The sequence below is a fragment of the Drosophila ficusphila genome, unplaced genomic scaffold, assembly GCF_018152265.1.
Source record: "Drosophila ficusphila isolate 14025-0441.05 unplaced genomic scaffold, ASM1815226v1 contig_414, whole genome shotgun sequence".
Classification (NCBI taxonomy): domain Eukaryota; kingdom Metazoa; phylum Arthropoda; class Insecta; order Diptera; family Drosophilidae; genus Drosophila; species Drosophila ficusphila.
In genome coordinates, this window is record NW_025064328.1 from 4,824,124 (window position 1) to 4,847,857 (window position 23,734).

General features: G+C 42.3%; 1 protein-coding gene and 1 long non-coding RNA gene across 2 annotated transcripts in view; one reads left to right on the top strand and one right to left on the bottom strand.

The window, feature by feature from the left end:
* The first annotated feature begins 354 nt into the window (after positions 1–354).
* LOC108087623 (PDZ and LIM domain protein Zasp) overlaps positions 355–23,734 on the top strand; it is a 55,463-nt gene continuing 32,083 nt past the window's right edge. Inside the window, 2 exon segments of the mRNA XM_017185068.2 lie at positions 355–565; positions 12,772–12,910. Of these exon segments, the coding sequence (XP_017040557.2) occupies positions 12,800–12,910 (111 nt within the window). The 5' untranslated portion in view covers positions 355–565; positions 12,772–12,799.
* On the bottom strand, positions 21,191–23,682 carry LOC108087632. Its single transcript, XR_001771183.2, has 2 exons — positions 21,960–23,682; positions 21,191–21,894 (listed from the first exon to the last, which is right to left on the bottom strand). It is a non-coding gene; the product is annotated as an uncharacterized LOC108087632 (long non-coding RNA).

Consider the following 23,734-nt stretch of genomic DNA (forward strand, 5'->3'; position numbering starts at 1 on the left):
CGCCGTTAAAAGCTCAAAAACGAAAACAAAATACAAACAATTAGCCAAATAACAAAATACATCCCAAGCCAAGAAGAACAACAAAAACTTTGGCCACAAAAGCCAGACAGACATTGGCAGCCGTCGACGTCGCCGTCTGGCGTTTGGCGTTTGTAGCTTTGCCGCTCGTCGGAATCGGTTGGGAATTGAGAACCAGCCAGTGTCTATATAGCTGCTATATAGCTGGCTGCCCGATGCCGCCTCTCGCACGGCCCAAAAGCAGCGACGCCGACGGCGACGGAAGCAGCGACGCGAGCGATGTGGTTGAAAAGATTTTTGTATTCGAAAAACGGCACAAAATGCACATAAAAATTTTCGGTTTCGGTTTTTGCTTTAGTTGAGAGAAAATCGTCGCTTAGTTAACGTCGCCCAAGAACTAAACTGGCAGTGCACCACAACCGCCACGAATATACGAAACCGATCCAAGTCCAAATCAAAAACTAAAAATCCAAATTAAAACCAAATCGAAACCGAATCGAATCGAATCGAGTAGTTCCAGATAAAGCCACCCGATCGGAATAAATCGGTCAGTACATCAGAGATCACGTGTGAGATCAGCAGAAAGTTGGGTATAAATCAGCTGGTTATACAATAGCCATCAGCCATCAGCCATCGATTCGCCAGGATCGCTGATGAATCAGACCCCGTTTTCATTAATTTAAACCCTGTGTGTGTCGTGTGAATTCTGTGAAGGTTAACAACAAGTAAAATCGTTTACGAAACCAAAGACTCAGCCGAGCATATACAATTGCTAAATAATTTTCTTGGCACGCCGAGTCCAGGGAATTTCTCTTGACGCAGCATATATCACAGTTTTTCTTGTTGGCCAGAAGATAGATAGGCAGAGAGATAGAGATAGGAGGTACGTCGTAGATCTTCGGCTCGTTTGAAATTGAATAAAATTATATAGTCAAAAAGCGAGAAAATTTTTAGAAACTTTTCAAGGTGAGTTTATTTTTAGCGCCTAGAAATGGCTGCGCGGATTGGATTTGTTTCCGAATATTCTCGCTCAGTCAGTCAGTCAGCGCCAGCGGCCATCCGCCATCCGCCAGATACAATATCTGCCAGATACACAGATACACAAATTGCGAAAGTGCTGCGGATGTGGCAGGCACCTCCTGCGCCTCCTTCCCATGCTCCTCAAATTGCTGCGGTTTGGCGCCATCGTTTCTGAGACAATTTCTGAAGCGTTCTTAGCGATATACACTCTATATACATTTTGGCGACAGCATAAAGCATCGCATATTAATGAAGCCAGCTCTCTAGGTCGACTGAACGAAAAAAAAAAATTTGAAGTAGAAAACTGTGTTGGCAATTGCGATTTTCGTGCCTGCTCTTCGGTTTTCCTTTTCGCCTGATCTATTTTCAGCCAGCAGTCAGCAGTCCCTCTCTTTCTCTCTCCCTCTCTCTTTATCTCTGACATCACGTATACGCAGTGGTTGCTCTCCATTTCCATTTGCCGTTTCCAATTCATGAAAGACCACCAGCAGTTCTCCTGTGATGTAATTTGGCCCTGACCAGAACTTGTTGATATTTTAGCACAGTTTTTTGCCGATTATCCAATGTGTTTTTGTATGTTTGCCTGGGTTCAGTGACCCCTGATCCATTAATCACCCACTAATCTTATCTTCCACTCATGTTTTCGGTTGGTCACCTCACCAATAATAGCTGTAAGGCAATCGGGACTTCTGCCGAATCCATCTTACAGCGCTTCGAAGTGCTAGTGAATCAATGTCCGATAAGATAGTATTTCTATAAACTTGAATGAGCTAATGGTCAGTGCCGCTGCCCACTTTTCCGATGAATGAAATGTCTTTGTTTACCCTGAGTTCTATCAGTCCAGGGCGGAATTAATTACCCAGCGGATGTTTGAGGAGGAGGAATACACAGTAAACAACTGAATCATGTTGGAAAGGGAATTAAAAATTATTTAGATGTAAAAGAAAGCAAACTGGGTTAGCTGAATAGATATCTAGATATGTACATACCTACTATAAAATAGGTAGAATTTTATTAAAGAGCAAACTCTTACTTTTTCCTACAAATTTATCTCTCTGCCTTGGAAATACTTCAAGTTTTTCCTTTGGCCGGGAATCGTAAATTAAGGCCGTCGCGGAAATGTTGCTGAGCTCATTAGAATGGCACTTCGCGCTCACATCCTACTCCGTTCCTGGGTGCGTGACAATATTTCATGGCTTGACTTCACTTGACTCGGATTCGTGCACATACTCTTGCGTAGTGCAACAATCGGGGGAATCGGATGGGAAATAGGGGAGACATGCTCTAAAAATCTCAAACAGCTTTGCGTATATTTTAATTAGTGCGCTCTCGCATTGGCAGTATGCTTTTTGCATTTTGCAGCTTGCAACTTGCAGTTGGCTGTGTTTGCCGTTTCACGTTCTCCCGCCACAAAATCATTTCTCAAGAATTTAACCTTCGTGAACTGTCATGGTAGATTTCATTCTCTTTCCCATTGCTGAGGCGAGCACTTTTCTTCAGGGTTCGTATGTCACTCACAGCAAATGAGACAGCAGAACAACGCGAAACGCCACCGAAGATAATTCTTCAAGAATATTTTTACAGACTTTGATGGGGTGCTCCCCCTGAGAAAAACAAGTTGGGGCGTAGACGCTTTTGAGATGTGACCTCTTTATGACTGATCTTGAACTGTATACGTGTCTATATGTTGGGTAATTGACCAGCATATTTGATAGATAATGTGTACTATAAAGAATAAGTTCATTTGTTTAAAAGACGTACTGGACTGAGTACCTCTCAGTAACTTGCATCACCTGCTTATTATTTTATTTGCTGTATTTCGTGCGTAAATATTCCAAGAAATCTCTTCGATCTGCAACCCTGACCTTAACTTCTGCCAACAAGTTTACCACTTTCGGTGGCACACTTTCGCAGAGATATGAAATCGCAAGTGAAGGAGGAGACAACGAGATTACACAATATTCGAGCGGCAATTTGACTAAAAGTAATCACGTATCTGACGCCTCGCAATTACACAACCGCAGTGCGTTCAAAATAAACACCCACAGACGCGAAATCTTCGACGAAGAAGTGCAGACTCAACTCGAGCGGAGCTCCCCCATTTGCCCCACTTGTCCCCCCTTTTCTGGCCTCCGATTGGAGCCGGTGGAGCCACTGGCACTGCTCTTTCTGCACCACAAACGTGACTGGCAAACAATTTTTGGTTTCATCGCCTCGGCAAAAGCCACAAAAACCCATCGAGATATTGCGATTGAGTCGGCAGTACGGGTTGGGGGGTTAAGTGCGGGAAACCCGCATCAAACCATTCCGGAGTTTTGTTTATGAATTTAACGAACGGAAAATATTTATTTTGGCCATGCACGGCGTTACGTTGAACAAATTATAAAATCTCGTGCGGCGCGCGCTCATAAATCACAAGAGCATTTACGTGCATCTCTTTTTTGGAATCGAGATCGAGATCGAGAATTAATTGCCCGACATTTGTGCGAGCGCTTAAACGGGCGATTGGGAATTTAAGTAAAATAAAAGATAAAAAGCGACATTCCGAGCGTTTTCCTTGGACAAGATATTTCAAAACGCTAACCTTCCGCCCACCGAGAAATGTTTATTCGAGCGGTATTTCTGCGCCAAGTCTATTTTCGATCGACAGCCCCTGCAGAAGACGTCAATGCCAAAGTCAAAAAAATATGAGAAAATGTGATTGGCGAAAGCGAAATCGAATTCAAAGGAAGCGGAGGGCGTTATCTCAATGAAAATTACTTTGCCTTAACCCCTGGCTGACCAATGTAGCTCCAATTACCCCACAAAAGCCAGACGACGCTCGTCGCTAACCGAAATAGTTTCCTCGGCATTTTCGTGCGGGGGAAACAACAAACAAACAACACAAAAAAATATGTAGTATTTTTATATATATTTTTAAAAAGAATCCGTCTGTGACAGTTGCCTCTGTCCATTACGAAGGCTGACAAATTGTTTGTTGAAGCGGTCTGAAATGCAAATGCTAAGCATTTTATTTAGCCTTTGATTAATACGTATCCAACAGATACTTGCACGTTCGGCAATGGGTAAGATGTTTTAACAAATTCATCCCAGTGTTCGCACAATGTTCTCTTCGGAGCCCACGAGCCCGGCACTTTGTCAGCCCTAATTGCAGCACTTTGTAAACTGTCACAGGAAAGGCAGACGAACTTTGGGGAGGGGAGTTAGTGGAAGCTGCAACAAGTGGCACTCCTCCTGGAGGAGTCCCCGTTTTTGATGGAGAATTATTGCCGAACGTCCTTTGTGCCGACTTTATCTGCCACTTTCAATCGGCCGCCTGTCATTAGCCCCACTGACTAGGGCATAATATACTCGTATATCCCACATCCAATCAACCGAAAAGGGGCAAATTTGCATTTCACAATTGCATTTCGGTTAATCGCATTTTGTTAACCCATTCGAGCCCACCAATTATGCACAAAGGTAATTACAAACAAGAAAAAACAGGGGGGACAGACGTGAAAATAGTTTTCAATTAATTGCATTTTGTTCATTAATGTTAAATCAAATGGCAAATCCATATGCTGTCCGTCTGTTTCGGTTTCGGTCCGATAATCTTGTTGACTGCATAATGAGTTCGGTCGGTTGGACAGATTGGAATTGATGGCCAGAATGGGATGTCTAGAAAAAAAGGACTATAGAAATACATCGACATTAGAGGGTCCTTCTTTTCTTTTCGGGAACTGCCATTAGGCAGCCTCTATTTTTGGACAGGGACCAAATTAAATTACCACACAAACAGCAGCAGATTGACAAGCCTATTAAATTGTCATTATATATGCCACACAATTTGTAGACTTTTTTGGGGCAGGGGGCAACAACTGATTGAGGGGCTTTGTTCTATGCACTTTGTGCGGCTAATTAAATAAATGCGTTGATAATTACGCTTTATTAGCTCAGAACAACTAATATGGCATTAACTATTCCACTGACAGATTTAAAATTGTATTATTATTCATGCGTTTTTTCACAGCGCGTTCGATTTTTTTATTGCAAATTTGTTCAGTCGACAAAGCCGAGAGTGTTTTGTGCAGTTTAATTTATGGGATTTGGTTTTTTGATTGTTTTCTATTATATTTAATTACATTTTGTGCGGGCAAATAATGCCATATTTTTGCAAAATCTATGGTTGCGTTTTCATGCCATTAATAAACCGATTTTAAATCCGTTTACTTATCGTTATCGAACTCGCGAAAAAATAGAGCGAGCTTCCCGTAAATGTATCTGTATCTGACCTCAGCTTTAAATGCCGGTTTTTGGACACACAGTTTAATAAATATTTACCTGCCACATTCTGCTTTTGTCGATGTTGATTTACTCGAAATTCCTGCGATCCCCTGAAAATAGATGACCGTATGGAAATTGCATTTTTGGCATACTGAATCCGCCGACGAACTATCTCTGATTAAAATTTGCATTCGCATTAAATTTCACATTGCTCATAGAAAATATGCGCGAAATATTAATCAATTTTGCGCACAGTCATAGCACAATTATAATTCCCATATACAAGCAATCAAAATGCCGCATAAACTGCCCTCCGAACCTCGGGAATTCTATATGTGTGTATCTGTAGAACTTACATATTTATTTGTGAAAATTTATGCAATTACAGGCAAATATTTGAATTTGCCAATTGAGAAAAAATGTCGATAAAAGTCGCGCAGAATTTTTCACAAATAAATTGAGTATGTATGTATATACATATGTATATATATAATGAAATAAAAGTGGCAGTCTTTGCAGTTTTTGGATTATTAGTGAAATGCCAAAAGGGATTCGTTTGTGGCAATGAACTTATGGTCATCTAAAAAATGCAGTGACTTTAATCTGATATGTTGTTTTTTCAAGTGGGAGAGTTTTCCATGGCTTGCGGAAAAATTGCCACATTCAATGTCACTTGCATTTTTCCCTCTCTCCGCTTTTCACTCTCTCTCGCACTTGAAAAGCAAAGAAAATAATCAGAAAAGGAACGGCAAGAATGCATGCAAAGTGTCACTTTTGTCAGCTTTCCTCTCGGTTTTTGTTTTTGCCACTGCGCCTAGTGCAGAAATATTAAAAATATCATACCAGCAGCACACACACACGCAGCACGAGAAGGAAAACTTTTCCCTTGTTGTTTTTCCCCTATTTCTCCTTCATTTTCTCTTCGTTTTTTTATACCCTTGCAGAGCAAAAGGGTATTATAATTTCAGTCAGAAGTTTGCAACGCAGTGAAGGAGACACCTCAGACCCCATAAAGTATATATATTCTTGATCAGCATCACCATCTGAATCGAAATATGTATGTACGTCTGTCCGTCTGTCCGTCTGTCCGTCTGTCCGTCTGTCCGTCTGTCCGTCTGTCCGTTTCCGCGCAAACTAGTCTCTCAGTTTTAAAGCTATCTTGCTGAAACTTTCCCAAAAGGTGTGTAGTTATTGCACGCAGTATATAAGTCGGAACGGGCCGGATCGGCCGACTATATCGGATAGCTCCTATACGAGAGAATGAAATTAAAAATTCTTACTCCGTTGTTTTTGATCAGATCGACTTGAATTCTTCAAGATGGCGTTTTCTAACTGTTTTTGAATTTCGGATTAAATTTAAACAAAATCGGATAACTCTATCATATAGCTGCCATAGGAGAGATCAAAAAATATATATAGAATTAATTGAAATAAATTGATAGCATCGTTGTTTTTTATCCCACGAGCATGATTTTTTGAGTATCAAGTTTTTTAACTAGCCTTGGTTTTTAAAAAAAAATTTCATAAAAATCGGACAACTATATCATATAGCTGCCATAGGAAAGATCGAAAAATCTATATAGAATTAACGGAAATAAAATGATAACATCGTTATTTCTCATCAGAAAATCATGATTTTTGGAATATAGAGTTTTCTAACGACTCTTGAATAGCAAATAAAATTTCATTAAAATCGGACAACTATATCATATAGCGGCCATATGAACAATAGTCAAAAATATGGAAAACTAATAGAAAAGTCGTCGTAGCTTTGATGTTCTTTAGCCTTTGTGTATTCTGTTCGAAATATTTGATGACTGCAAGGGTATATAAGCTTCGGCTTGCCGAAGCTAGCTTCCTTTCTTGTTTTTTTTTCAAAATACTCAAGTGTTTTGATGCACTGACAGTTGCAGACGTGTGTTGGTGTGAGTGTGATTGCGAGTGAAAAACTTTTTTAGCTTTCAGCGCTTGATAAGCGCCGCGAAAAATACAACAACAAGAAAAAAAATATGAAAAATATAGGGGAAAACATGGAAAAGGGAAAAAAAGTCAAGTCGTCGAGCCGTTGAGTTACGCCCATTTAGCACGCGCATTGCATTAGACAGACTGAAGAGCAACAGCGTCGTCATCAGCGGGGGATCGTGGGGTTTCCCCAGGGGTGGGTGGTTCCGGGGGCGGGGGAAACATGTCCTGTTAGCCGCAAGCACGAGCGCACACATGACGTCACGTCACATTGCATCAGAGCAGAAAACATGCATAAACGGTTGGGGGATACCCTGTAAGCCAGGAAAAAGTAAACATAAATCTAAAAGCGAAGTTGGGTAGCTTTCAGAATGGTAAATATTATTGAATTTAAAAATTCAGGAAATTTCGAAATGTAGATCTGTATTTTGTATAATAATTTTTGCAAAGCGTTTAAGCTATCTACCTTAAAAGAAAGGACTTCAAGTTTAAATATATTTTATAGATAAGTTGCAAGGAAAAACGGCACTACAGTTCAGTGAAGTTTCCTAAGATTTTGAATCGTTTCAGAACTATCTTTCTTAAAACAACACACTTGATAATCAAATACATATCATACATTTATTGACAGCAGTTATTTGCATATATTTTAAGTTTCTTATAGTTTTTAAGCCACCTTTATCAAAACAATAGACTTGATGTTACCTCAATCACCGCCTTAATTCCATATGCCCCAGCTTAGCGCTGTCTGAACGGTATTCAAAAATCACTCGCCCCCAGGCAGAATTTCTACGACCCTCAATCCTCAATCCCCTCTTCTGTCCCACTCTCACCCCTTGAAATGCCCCCACCATTTCCCCACCGGCAACTTCAGTTTCACTCAGCAGCAGCCAAAGTTTAGTTTTGGCCAGGCCAACAAAAGCGCGTCTGCGAAAAAGAGTCGAAAAAATACAAAAAGAAAAGAAGAGCTTGAAGAGCCAGCGAGCGGGGGAGCTACAAAAAAAAAAAAGAAAAAAAAAAAAGAAAAGAAAAATAAAGACGAAAAAACGTTGAGCAGTTTGAAGTGTACGTGAAATTTGCATAAATGCGAAATCAACGCGTTCACTACTTGGCGCTGCCCTCCGTTTCGATTCCCCGGCGGAACTGCATAGCACTTTGCCACACATATGGAAATATATATACATATATATATATATATATGTATATATGCTATGCTTGGGATGTGCGGCATGGCATTTGCATGGCTTGTTATTCCCCGACAGCCAAGTCTGCTGACTGCGTTTTTCCACTCCTAATTTCAGGCAACTTCTGCCAGTTAGTGGGTGAATATGTCGCTCCGGCTTCACTTTTGTTTGGCCCAAAGAGCCACCACATCAACATCAACAGCAGCAGCAGAAGCAAAAGAAGCAAAGCAACAAGATCTTTGAAGTAGTTTTCTTGGGCCTCTCGACCACTTGACAGCCGGCAGTCAAATGGTAAATGGGAAATGGAAAAGCTGTTGCTGCTCTGCTCGAGTGGCTTTTAATGAGCTGTTCCCTTATGCAGTTTATTAATGTGTTGAAATGGCCAGCCGAACAACCAAATGCACAGTGTTTGTCTAATACCCGATTTGTTTAGAGACTGCAGCACGTAATTAGTTGGCTCATTACAGATTGAAGCTGTTCCGTTTGATAAACAGATATTCCAGAATAAACACCGCGTGCCAGACTCCATGTTTCGAAAGCGATTCCAATTTCGATTGGAAAGTACACAAGGGGAAATCGCTACTATTTTAATTAGAACTAAACCAAAGTTTAGTGAATTGATATAACAAAACCTTCTCTAAACTACATTCAATTTTTGTTCATTATTTCTGGAGCTATAAAAGTTTTTCTATGATTTAGTAAGTTTATCTCATAACGAATCCTAAAAAAAACTATGAATTCTAGTAGCTTACTCTTTTTAAAAGCTTAGAAAACTTGGTTATGAAGATGAACTATCATTATCTTTCAATCTTCGTTCTCGATCTTAAAAATCATCTTTTGCTCAGTGTACTCTAAAGTAGCGTGCGAAATGGCCAAATCGAATTGTCGACCCCAAAACCACTGTCTCCCCCCTTTCACCCCCTTTTACCCCGTCTATGCTGTACCCACCATGACATCATCAGTGGCAGGCAGCACCATCATCATCATCGCCATCGACTTTGACTGCTGATGGTTCCAGATTGGTTTCGGTTTCGACGTTTTTTTCCCCTGATATTTTTTTCCTTTTGTCTAGTTTCCACTCTCTCTCTGTTATTATTCTGGCTTTTATGGCGGGGGCCAACTGCTAATGATGCTGTGTGCGCCGAAATCAATTCGATTCCTGCTCAATTGCTCCGCTGGTAATGGCAACTCATGAGCTCTTTCGGTGACAGGAAATCGGCTCTCAGTCCGCCCATTTTAGCCGCACAAGAACTTTTATAAAAATTTTCGGATATTTTACAGCTTTTGCATACCGAAAATACCAATCCGCACGCCCTCTGCTCGCTCCGAAAAATGTTGGCAATAAATCTTTGGAATTACCGCATGCAAATTGATTTGTTGCTCTCACCCCGAAATCAAATGCAAACTGCATTTCAAAAGGGGGGCTCAAAGGGGGTTAAGGGGGGTTTAAAGAGGGTTAAGGGGGGATTTTAAAGGGGATCTGTTGGCCGCAGGAGGGGCAAGAGGCGACACATAAATAAATCGCAATTTGCCAATTGTGTGTGTAAAAGTTATTAGCGATAACTCGTTTTTTGACATTGGTCCGTGTAACGGATTTGTAAGCTGCCGGCGAAATCGATGTTTCACTGTACCCGGAAACCGACTACGCCGCTACGTGTCCCCCCAGCTTTTTCGCCCCAATTCCCAATCCCCTCCACTCCCCTCCCCTTCCCGTGGATTTGGTTATTAGTCATAAAGCTGCAATGGGATTGCCAACTGGACAACTTTGTTAATGATACATGGTTGACCAAGTTTGGATTTGCTGCCACTCCGCTCGTTGTTGTTTGTGCGGCGTCAAGTTGATAAGTTGCTGGAGCAACTTGCCTGTTTGAGGATCAAATAATTTGTTTACAAATTGCTTGCATATGGAAAGTTTGCGCCGCAGTTTGCCCAAGGCCGACTTAAAGTCTGAGAAGTGGGTCAAACGGAATGCGGAAAGGGTTTCGCAGCACGACAAGGAGCAGCCTAATCCTGGGGCAAACAAATTTCACCATTTATTAGATGCTCCTCTTGTCGTCGCTGAAGAAGAAAAGGGTTTCGGGATACTGACAGGGAAGTTTGTCAAACAGATAAGTGAAGTCATGAAAGTAGAAATTGAAATGTGACTTTTGGGGAATTCAATCTTTCAAAATGAGTATTAGATTCACAAGATTTAGACATTTATTGAATTCGTTAAATAGTGTTCTAAATCTGAATAATATTTTCTGCAATTTAATCCTAATTAGATGGTCAAGTGCGCATTTGTATCTCACAGTGTGCTAATCGTCGATGACATTTTGTCAGCCACAGAGCATCCTTGTGGCAAGAGCATTTGAGCCAGTAATTAGCCAGAACTCCGAATGGCTCCTTTAGCCCCCAGAACTTCTATATTCCCCTTCTGATTCCCTTTCCCCTTTCTCCATTTCTCTTCCCTTCGAAATCGTTCCTGTTTGCACTTTCGTGTTGTGGCGCTCTTAGCCTTTTTCAGTCTGGCACTTTGAATCCGTGGAAGAGTCGTCCGCCGTCGCCGTCGCCGCCTCCACACCGATCCACTCCGGCATTTATTTAATATTTTAATTAAATTATTCCCGTGCATGTGCAGTTGGTTTTGCCGGGGCGTCTAATGGGCCAACTTCATGGCGTACAAAGTATTTACATGCAAATGCCGTCAACGTGTTACGGCCTGTGCTCTCGGCCCCCGTGGTTCTTGGCGGCAATTCGGGGGCCGGAAAACCTGCAACCTGGAACCAGGAACCTGGACTCGAGATGGAGCCATTACCACCCGCACTTAACGTTAATTAAACTGCTGTGTGTGCTAAAATGTCTCTTTTCCATATGTGTGTATGTGTGTGTTTGGGTGTGTGTGTGCGGATATATCCTTCGTCCCCCCGAAGTTCTCCATATTCTCCGACGGCAGCTGCTGTCGTTTTAATAGCTTAATGTAGTTACTTCCACTTTGAGTGTCTTCTGTGCGAGCGAGAGGGCAGATGCGGTGCGAAAGAGAAAGGGAGAGAGATGGAGAGCACGGGGCAAATGTGTCCTTGCTAATAAAAAACACAACACTCAGCAAAATTGTTATGCAGCAAACTAAATCAACAGTCACCCATGTTCCACGCCCACTTTTCCATTTCCCTCCCTCCCACCGCTGACCCCTTTTCCCAATCCAACCATGAACCCCTCAGCCCACCCCCTTCAACGCACGTACAAATTACAAAACTATGACGGGAAAAAAGTGCGGCAGGACATGGGAATATAGTAAGGACCAAAGGGGGAGGGGGATTTGCGGGGCAGAAGAACGCAAGACGGGAACCCGTGTAAGCCACACTTACAACACGGCTCCATGTGCCGTTTGGGGTGCGCTTACTTACAGCACTCACTGTTCGGAGGACGAAGGGGTGCAGCGGGTCCTTCGCAATCCTGTCCTATTCCAGGACGCCCCTTTCCGGGGTGTGAGTTTCTGTGTGTGCAAAAAAGGCGATATCTAACAAAGTTTAACTCGTTTTATGTCCAACACCCTGTAGAGGAAAAGCAAAAAGGGTTATGATGGGATCCTAATAATTTTAGTTTGATATTTATAAACAGATCTTAATGATTTAAGTTTTGGAAACATCAAATTAAACGTACAGCAAAAGGGGAAAGTTTTAAGCTTCATGAGCTTCGGTTTCCCACAGTTTGTCTAGGATTTGAGAAAATGCTTTAAATACCTTTTATGTTTTGGAATTTGTCCTCAAATGTTTACTTAAATCAACAGAAAGTGTAAAAGGAAATGTGATGTTTGCATGTTTTACACCGTTTTCAATCGCTCTTCTTGCACTTTCAAGGAACAAGGATATCTGTCTAGCCTGTTCTGCCTCCTAACCACTTTCCTGGCTGCCTGCTGCATTCAGTCAGCCGAATATGTTGGCTCAGTTTGGCACACAAAACGACGCAGCAGCTTTTCCGCATGCAGCTGCATCTGGCAACCGGTTGTGGGCGGCTGGAAAAGTGGGCCGGAACTCCCTTTTTAGGAGCAGGGTGACAAGTTAGGAAAGGGGAAGAGGGGAAAGGGGAGAGACATATGATGGCAGGAGCCGTCGGACTGCTGGCAGGATTAGCCTGGACATGCCTGAATAATGTCTTTATTAGTGGCCAAAAAGGAGCAATTCGCAGTTGTCCGTCTGCTTGGGTTTTTCGGTTTCGTGTGTGTCGAGCTTTTCTGTGTTTTGATTTCATTAATTAGTCGCCTACGTGATATCAAGTATACGCCGTGTTATCGTCATTATTACTTACGTATGCCCTCGTTCTATCTGTTTTTTTTTTCCAGCAGCCCCTACAGTCAGCACTAAAAGAAGATGGCCCAACCACAGTTGCTGCAAGTGAAACTGTCACGTTTCGACGCCCAACCCTGGGGATTCCGCCTTCAGGGGGGCACGGACTTCGCCCAGCCCCTTCTGGTGCAAAAGGTAAGTAAAATACCCGTACTACCCCATTTCCCATTTCCCAAAAGGCCAGAACAAACATGTGTGAAAATCAGAAACAATTCGCTTATCTCGCGATTGACAAATGGAATTTGTGTGTTCGGAAACACTCGCCGAAAAACGAAATTAAATTTACGCTGGCAACAAACGCAAAAAAACGAATATTAGTTGGGCAGTTAATTTATTTATGTATTTAAGTGCTCGCTGGCTGTTCTTTTTTTTTGTTTGTTTGTTAAAAATAAATCCGTGGATATAAGTTTCACTTTTTGTGGTCGCTTTTTTGTGCGATTTTTGCGCACGTTACCCAAAACAAATAAAAGCCGTATTTTTCCCAATTTTCAACAAATTTCCTCTTGCCATATTAATGTGAACAGACACACACACACAGACAGTCAGATAGATAAACCCACACAAACAAACAGTCGTCACACAGACAGGAAACCAACTAAAAATTTGTTAAACCTTCATAACAGATCTCGAAACATTTTACATTTGCGGCGACACGCAATAGAGAAATTTGCTAAATCATTTTGACAACTTTATGAGCGCTGCGGCGCGAAAATGTCGAAGGAATAAATGTATACGCCTAGTTTTAGTTTATTGATGTGCAGTCCGATTCGAAACTGTAAGGCTGTAACTAATTAATGGGGAATTAATGGATGTAGCTTCCGCTCAGCTGAAAGTTTGTGACTGAAATTGGTGTAAGGGTTCTTGGTTCAACTGTGCTAATTTCTATCTAATCTAATGGCTGATAGTATCGCAAACAAAAACAGCCTTACCAGCGATAAAGTAAAACATGAGCTAATATTTTAGTTACACATGGGAAAATGAAATTCCTGAGAGTTCAGAGCGAAACGAATCGTGAATCATATATCCATATGGCAGTCAGATCAAGGGCAACTGACGGAACATACTATATAGCGATTTTGTTTATGACTCAAACTAACTCCGATAAGAACAGAACGCTTCTTTGTGTGCGAGTCTAATCAGTAGCGAAAGTCAGTTGAATTCTTATTGCTCTCGTCATAAAGAGAATTGCGTTATTATTGGGGGAGCCAAAAAACCAGTTCAAATATAATCGAATTATTGATTTGCAGCTTGATAATTACCCAACCCCCGATTTCCACCGTTCTTTGTTCTTGCCCCCAAACAAATTGAAAATATTGTTGTTCGTTCAAAAATAACACGAATTCTGGTGCGCTCTTTTTATCTGTTTGCTTTTGGCTTCGAGTGGGCGGCGGAGTGGGCGTGGCCAGCGCTAAATGCGCAATTTCTATTTAAACAGCTGTGGATTTGTGTCAATGCTATGCGGCTTCTCTCTTTTTCGAGCTGCACTGAGCTATTTAAAACAAAAAACAAATAAAACACAATGCGGCAAGTGGGGATTATCATGGAATTGAGCTGTTTCGATTAATTTAAATGGGATAAACTGAAGCACTCCTGCTCCTGCCAATTAGCACCGATGTCCTTGTCACTGCAGCCACTGTTAACATTGTTGTTGTTGGCGAAAAGTGCAACAGGACTGGAATTTAATAGAGGCGAAAAAGTAGACTGTGCGCATTTGTTTGGAATTTATGCGAAAATCACACAGCATGCATAACGCAATTTGCGCAATTTGAAATGGAAATATTTATGGATTACACAACGAAAAACAAAACCAGACAAATCCGAATCGTTTTGCCAGCCACTCGGCGCTCTTTTCAGCCATAAATCCAACCTGGCCAACCGGCGATGAGTTGAGCTGCCTGCCGGCGCTGCGACATCTCCTGGCTGACTTGACTGACTGTCTTTTGCTCTTCGAACACTTCAAGCCCAATTGAATTTGGAATGGCGCACTTAAGCCGCATCCTCCTCCGCAGGATTCTGCGTAAAAACTTTGCTCGTAATGAGCTACACGGGGAGAAAACACGTTGAGCTGCAAACTATCTTTCCACCTGCTAAAGAAAATCTCAGAAAACTATCAAAGTTGAAAGGAGTGAGACAATTAAAATTAATTTCTATTTAAACGTGAATCAGTTTTTAATAAAATTTCATAACAATATGAAATCTTTTGAAACCTTTTTAGATATTACTCTAGTAATCTGTTTTGAATATTACTTTCTCCCTTATATATACTTTACTAAGGTAAAAGGTTTTATATTGAATATACGTAATTCATATTATGTCATAAAACCACAGAAAGGTTTATGATTATATTAAAAACTTCCCGCTTAATGAAAACCTCTCGACGGGATTTTCTCCCTGTACCTCCGTTGAGCTCCTTGGTTGCCAGGACACAAGCTCCGCGGCGGAACTAAACCCCGACGAACTCGAATGAACTCCGGCAAAGGGAGCACCGGCACTCTGGAGAGCTCTCCTACCTTGACAACGAACCATCATCTCAGTCATCGTCAGCATCCAATCATGTCAGCTTCCTGGCTCTTGAGCCACTGCCAAACAAATTGGTCTCCTTTAAATGCTGCCGCAACTCATCAAGATGCAACACATGACATGGCCAGGAATAAATCCCCCTGCCACTTTCCTCGAGTCGAACAACAAAAACCGGTGGTTCCGAGTTGGTTGGCATAAAAATAAGCTACTGAGCTGCTTAAATCGGATTAATTTATGATTTCTCGCTGGGAGTTTTCTGTGTTCAGTTCAGTTTTCCGAACCCCGTCAGTATGAAGTCCTTTTCCTGTTGCTTCCCTTTCGTTGTTGTTGTTCTTGTTGTCCCGTGTCCTCTGTCCTTCGTCCTGTGTGTGTTATAAGCCTTATGCCCACGGATTTTCACCCACTCGCCGGGAAGCCACGCTTATATATTTCATTATCAAGTGCAGGGTTCGGTTTGGGCCACAAAAAGCGTCGCACAAAAGGCCAAAGTCAAATAAAAGCGAAAGCCAAGCAGAGCACAAATAATGGACCAAATAAGTAATACAAGAGCACAAATTTGGTTTACTACAAATTTCTGGCTTTCTGGCCAAAGAGCTCGGTCCACATACCGTATCGCACCAACCAACCAAAAAATAAAAAAAATAGAATTGAAGCTAGATTCAACGAGCCGAAGCCTTTTTACCCTTGCAATCATCACAAATGTCAAACAAAATGCAAAAAACTAGACAACATCGAAATATTCACGATTTTTTTGAAATTTCAAAAGGGGTTGTATCATAAAAATTCAAAAAAAATATAAAATTTAAAATGAGAAAAGTTATGGACTTAGAATCTGAGAATTAGGGTCAATTCGTATTGCTGATCAAGAACATTCGAGTATACTACTCTTTATGAGGTCTGAGGTGTCTCTTTAAATGCGTTGCAAACTCCTGACTGAAGTTATAATACCCTTTGCAAGGGTATAAACAGATAAAGAAAAAAATGGAAGCATCAGTGTCGGCTATTAGCCAACTTAAAGTCTAGACAAACTCGGGAGGGGGGCGTGGCATCGCCGGAACAGTGGAGAGGACAGTGCATAACAAGCTACTGACGGCATCCAAGGCAACCGACGTGGTCGCCAGTCCCGCACACATGATCCTTCAGCATCCAGCATCCAACATCCTTTTTACCGCCGAACTTCGCGTTCTGCTCATGCAAATCCGTTTGGCGTTTTTTTCGATACCCTAGCAAAAGGTATGATTACTTTAACCAAACGTGGGTTCTATTCGGTTAATATATGAAAGTATAATAAATACTTTTAAGAATATATATTTATTTTTCGTTGGAAATAATAAACGTTTAAATTTTCTACTTAATTAAATACTTTTTCCATTTAATGCCACCACAACAACACTCGCTGTAACAAGAAAGCGCATTGAAAACCTCGCTTTCGAGTGTTTCTGCCTCTCCAGATTTTTTCTGGTTTCACTTCGTTTTGGTTCAGTTTCGGCTGAGTTTTTGCTCGTTTTAAGCTTGTTTGTTTGCCTTCCCCGGCTGGCCATTAATTATTTGACTCCTGTCTGGGGGCAGCCTTTGTGCTGGTGGCCGTGTTTGTCTTTGTCTTTGCCCCAAACTCTGAAAATTCCATAATTTGGACCTCGTCCTGCTCCCCCATTTCGAGGTATATTAGTGCATCTTTCAATTTGCGGAACCATTTTCGGTGGCTCCTTTACTCCAGGGTATCGCCTCGCTGTTCTTGCTCCACAATTCCTGGCTCTATGTCTGTTTCTGATTTATGCGAGCCGAATTATAGAAGCAAATTCGGTTTGCTTTGATTTTGGGCTTTTGTGTAATTGAATCTGGCAGAGGAGACACCCTGCTGTGGTCTCCACTCTCGATTGTTGACTCTCGATGGCAGTTTGTAGCTGCTGATTGAACTTGCACTTTTCTCGACCACATGTCAACAGAAGAAGGCGGAAGGGGGGATCGGAGATTGGAGATTGGAGAAGGACATCTCCGGTTGCGGTTGCTCTCAATTCACTCGGACATTTTATTAATTGCACAATGGCCAAGAGCAACTGTTGTTGCTCATTCCGAATAGAGACATGAAAATTGCATTTGTGCACTTTGCAGGAAACTTACAGAGTTGTTGAAATTTGCCTTGCGGTTTGTCGCACTCGAGAACCGCAGAAGGGTGCCTGATAATGGGCCGTATTAGCCTCACCTGATCCAGGGGCTTTTGACTCAATGCACCGGCTAATTCCACACCGATTGCCATTGCAACGTTAATTGAATTAATAAAGAGCGAGCCAGTGGAGTAAACAACGTCTCGACGCAATGCTGATTTCCCGTGATTCATCTCTGTCAGTCGCAAAAAGGCGTAATTGATAAAAGTTAAGCCAGCGAAACAAAAAGGATAACCAGACAGTGATTAAGTGCCTGGCTGCGTCAGCGGCGCATTTGATTGATTATCAATTTCACCGGCCCGCTTTAACAGACCCATGACTACTGACTCCGCACTGGCCAGTCCAGTGGCCAGTGGCCACTGGCCCATGGACATCGGTGCATGCCACTGCACCGCATTGCACTACCAATTTAAGAGTGCTGAAATTTATTGAACGGCCCTCATACCCAGAAGCCAGCCGGGCTGCTCCTCCGGTTAACGTATCCACTTCCGCTCCGGGGAACCGAGTGGCGCTTCCGTTTTGTTTCAACTTCCAGTGGGTGTGAGTTCGTGAGTTAAGCCAACTGAATTAACTTGTCTTCCTTTATTGTAATTTGCAATTTCGATGAGCCACTTGCTTGTAGCCTGTCTTAATGGTCGGAAATCAAGTGCGGTTTCAGCATTGCGTGGCCAGAAGCCATTGGGAATTATAGCATCGCAGAAGATAATTTATTTCATATCCTGGAGTTTTGAATGTATATTCAGATTGTTGAATATTAATCCCATTCTCAAATGACTACAAATAACCATTAATAAGATTATAGAATATTTTTTGATTTATATTAGCGACTTTTCGTGTTCGTGCTTGGAATCCACACATTCACTAAACTCACGTGCTCATCTCTGGTGTGGTCAGGTAGTCGGGACTATCTTTAGTCGCTTTAAGTTCACTTGCACTTCATTGCACAAATTCTCTGGCTGCTGCAGCAAGTTCCATGCCGCAGAGAAGGAGAGGACTCGAAGCCAGAGACCAGAGTCGAAGCACGTCTTATTTAGATTTATCCTGCCTGCTACGCTTCAGTTGAGTTGTCGAATTCGTGCCTGCTGGTGCGCCTTTGTGCGATATCTCTTTCGGGTTGGTGGCTATATCTTTAATATATTATTGAATATTTTGTGGCCTGGTCCGGAAATTGTACTAATGTCTAGCCAGTGCGAGCCACATCCTGCTGATGCCACTGCTTCTGCTGCTGCTGCTTCTGCTGCTGCTTCAGCAGCCTCCACATGCAAAAGTCACATAAATTTCAGCTCCTTGCTGCTGCTGCAGATTCCCCATTCTCCTTGTGGCCTAATCCCTGCGCTCAGCATCGCTTTGCCCAATTGTTGTTCCGACTGCAGAAGAAAAGTATCCCGCATAAGGAAAGTTTGCCGCTGCCTTCATCTTCGTGCTCCTTCTGCTATCTGTTGTCCTTGCTTTTAAGTTGCATGTCAGCGAGCATAAATCCTTCAGTGGAAAATGCTCGCCTCGCTGCATCTGGAGCACACACACACACACACATATATATATCCCCATAACATTTGGCCAGGGATCCCAGATATCCCAGATATCGCAGAGCTGTAAGCGGAGAAATTATTGGCCGGGCTCAGCACGCTGCATTATGTGCGCCATAAATATTTATAACTTCTAAGCGTAAAGAGCGAACGCTTTAAGCGGAATAGATTCTTCTCTGGCTGGAGTGCTGCCCCCCATCCACTTCTTGGGGCTCCGATTAGTCAGCTAATGGTAATGCATGGCGGCCTTTTGTTACCTGCCCAGAAGTGATTCACTTCAGGTAGCCTTTGTCTTTGTTGCCGTCTTCAGTCCTCCGATTGATTTCTGTGAGTCATGAGAACAGTTAAACTCTTGTAACTCAAATTCAGATTTAAGTAGATGCTATCAAAACATAAACATACCTTTCTTAATTAAATTGATTTAGGATTGATTTGTGGACTCAAGAACTCGAGTAATTTTAACTACCATATTATTAATTTGGTTTAAGCTACAAAGACTTATTGACATGAAGTTAAGTATGTTGTTTGTTACGCTCGTTCAGTTCATTTTAGAGGAGTTGGACTGTAAGTGGGCACTCCAGAGTTCCCACTGCATTCTCCGCCTTTATCTCACCGAGTTGCTCTCTGGAGTCTGAGATTTAATTGTTGCTTAGTGGATTTTCGCAGCATCAGCGCTGGATAAGGGCAAGCCAGGCGGAAACGGAAATTGCGCTCTGCGCACACTTATCTCTGGTCCCGGTTCCCCACTTTCCCCTGATCCCTACTCTTCGTGGCTTCTCCTGGATATCTCACTTCCTGTGCGTGTCCGTGTGCTCGCAAAAGGATGTGCCCGGCGCAAATTGCGTGCTGCGGCGTAATCGAAATAAATTATGAGCCGCACTTAGATTGTGGTCGGCTGGCTCCTGGGAGCCGTGGAATTCTGGGATCCGGAATACGAAATCCGGAACGCGGAATCTCAGGGCTTTTAGCGCTCTGGCCGCCATTTGCTTGGCTTTAATTGGCGACCAGCTTAGGTGGCGACAAGCGAAGTTTGTCTGGCAATTAGCGGCAGGTAATGGCTCCCCAACATATGCTATTACCCGGGTTATTATTTAATTCGGATCCGCTTTTGTCCGTTCCTTATGCGTTCCTTATGGCGGCTCCCGTTGGGCATTCGCATTTGGCGTAACGATATGTCATTGATTTGCAGTTAGGAAGATGGAGCTCCGGATCGATGTCATCCCCCTGGCAGCCATTACGCATCAGTGTCCTTCGAAGTTGGTTCTCCATCTTCGTGTGTCGCCGAGCGCCTTGGGGCCATGATATATTATGGCCTGTCGCCTTGTCTTGTTTATTTGCCGCACTTTTCGGGGGGCAGGAAGATGCGGCAAATGGGAAATTTCGTTTTTTTTTATTGTTATGACGCATATCTGCCGGGGAGTCGGTTTTCGTCTATTTTCTGGTGATTTATTAACCATCCAAATTGATTGAATATTTACTAAACGTCTCCGGCAGTGTCGACTAAATGGTTTACAGCTGCGCCGGCTCCATCGATCCCAAATCGAAATCGATTGCTTTGAACTTCGCAGCCAAGAAGGAGGAATAAGTCGGCAAAAAAGTCAATTTTGTTAATCAACACGAACGACTTAATCCAAATTGAATGAACTCGAACCTGGGAGCGCTGCCAAAGCGGATCAGCCGCTACACATCATTCGGGCCAAATGCGAGAAATAAAAGCGGGCGCAAATTTACACATTTTTCGCATTTTTGCACCAGAACCAGCCCATGCCATACCACCCGCTTTTCTCGACCCGATTTTTCCTCTTTTCGCAGCTACGAAACATTTGCCAATAAGTGACTGCGAACCGAACCAAACCGAACTGAGCCAAACCGAACCGAACCGAAACAAATCGGCTCAAGGCTCAGGGCTCACAGAGCTCAGGTGAGAGTCCGCAGGCCTAAAAAAGCGAAAATTGAAAAACGCAGCTGCCAGGGCCATAATAGAGCCCCCAAACAGCCAGAAAAAAATAAAGGGGGAAGGGAGCAATCTCCGGCAACTGAGCGTCACAATACCCTTACAGATTGGGGTTAATTTACGCAGTATTCTATATGAGGCTCTTAAATGGAAAGTCATCTAAAGAATTTGTTTATAGGAAAGCTTTGCGATGAGTGCTTTAAAACCATAAACGCATTAATAATCAACTTTCAAAAAAAAAAAAAAATTATTTTCTGAACACAGTATGATCCTAAATCCATGATAAAGATCAGATTTTCTATTCTAATACATTGAATTTTCTGCTGGCAATTTCTAGTTCAAAGAGATGTAAAAATGCTAATACCCTTTGAAAGGTCTTGGAAATCCGCACAAAGGGACTGAGAGGGAGAGTGAATTGCGTTTTGTGGACGAGTCAGTGTGTGTGTGGGTGGGCGTGGCACTGCCCACAGCCGGCTCAGCCACGCTTGAGGTGATAATGTAATAAGCACTTTTTATGACCCGGCCGGATTTAGACCTAAAATTCCACTCTGCTCGAAATCCGAAGGGCATTGTTCTGTCTGCAAAGTTCGCTAGTTTTTCGACGTCCAACAGGCACATCATCCGGAATGTTGGACCCCCGACTTCGGAATCCTCCTCCTTCGTCCTCGAACCTCATCCTTTCTACTTTTTCTATTTGCCGGCAAGGATTTAGATTTTAGCCTGCAGTTGTTTGAGCTCAGCTGAACATATTGTCTCGCCTTTTTCTATTTTCGTTTCTTTTTTTTTTTGGAAGCAGGCCTCTGTTAATTGGTGGCATTCACAATTTGGCAGAAATGGGAAGCTCCAAATGGACAGGTTGTTAAAGGTGTAAAGTCTAAGGGCAAACGGAAAATATGGAAATTCCACACTCACCGCCTTTGATTTTGATGATATGCTGCAGGATATTTTCCCTACCTGAAGGGAAAATCGAGGAATTCGTTTAGCAAGGCGATGGAATTAATTGTTAATTCTCAAATTACCTGTTATTGAATAAACACAATTATTGATTGATGCAAATCAGTTAATTGCAGGCCTTTGATAATTCAAAGGCTTTGCTGTCCATAAACACTTAATTATTTATTGAAAACTTTCACTTTCACTGAGAATTCTCACATGCCCTTTGACACTTGAACATATTTCACACTTTTCACAGAAAACAAATGCGTAAACTTACTTTTAGAGATGACACTAATCAGTGATGTACTATTGCTTGAATAAAAAAAAGATTTTAATTGTTTAAAATTGATGTGGCTAATTGAAAAGGAAACCAATAAGCGCTTTTGTTCATTATTCAACTAGTTTTTGGCAATTGCATTTTCAATTGAGCTTACCCAACTGCAATTGTCACACACGAAATTAGCTTTTCGATTGGCACGCGATGCCAGTTTCCCCCACCGATGAATTATCGATGACTTGACTAATTAGAGGAAATTTCGAGTTTCGTGTTGGCGAATTGCAGCACTCCCGCAGGCATTAAATTGAACAAAACCGGGAAATGTACATATATATTTCATCGAACAATTCGCCATTAAGAGTACCCATATGGCACAATGTTTTTTTGCGCATTTAAGAGTCTTAAGTGATTAAGCGAGCGCGACGAACATGAAGGGACATGCATCAAACATACTGTCATTAATATAAAAATGAAATTACCTTGTCCAACGCCAGATGCCATTAAAAAAAAAGGGAAAATAAGAAAAGCACTCGGGAAATAAGGACGAGAGCATCATCAAATTGAAAAATGTCAGCGATAGAGATGAGGAAAATGGGAAATCAGAGAACAATGCGGCACAGGACAGGTAGAACGCAAAGGTAAAGGTAAACTGCCACGCCCCAGGGGCGTCCTCTTGTTTATCCTTGCAGTTGTTGCCAATGATGTTGTTGTTGTTCTTCTTCTTGTTGTTGTTGTTAGTGTTGTTGTTATTCTGCTGCGGACGCGGCCCAGTTGCATTGACAATCGACAAATGAGGAAAGATAATGCAGGCATTAATCTTGCTACCAGCAATTTGTCAGAGCTCCTTTTTGCCCCCTCTTTCGACTCGAGATGCCAGTTGCAGTTCCAATTTCTCGATTCCAGGGCTGAACACAAAGGGGCCAATGGGGGTCACCCTATAAGAAGTAAACCAAGTAAAGAGTTAGGAGCATAACTCACTAAACCAATAAATAAATTACTTTGTTGCCTGAGAGCAAGTGGGGTCTACAATGTCAGAACTAATTTATAGACATTGAAATCTCACATAGCCTCTGACCTTAATTCTATCGAAACCCCTCAAAATATTTTAGTTAACCGCCACTGGATTCCGGAGTCCGAGAGTTTGTCCCTGTCCCTTCTAAACGTTGCCTTCATCAATTAATTTACAATTTGCCAGACGTCCGTGTCCGCATTCAGAGACTCCACTTTTCCAGCTCCTCGTCCTCGTTCTCGTTCTCATTCTCGTCTCTGTTATCCTGCGCTGTGTGGTCAGCTTGGCATACTTTTTCTATTCCTCTCGTGGCCCACTAATGGCCATGTCCTTGCATCCCTGTACCCCTTCGTCCTCTCCCTTCCACCGGTTCACCGCCTCCTGCATCCGTAAATTGCATTGCTTCCAACTTGTTGAAAGGCGGAGCGAACTTAAATGCTTTTCAATGTTTTTCCATGCAGTGGTACCCACTTAAGGTCACAGATAGTCCACTGCGAATAACATTTCTATTTTATGTAATAACTACCTTATAAGGTGTTAAAGTATTAAAGATTTTTTTATATACTCGTAAT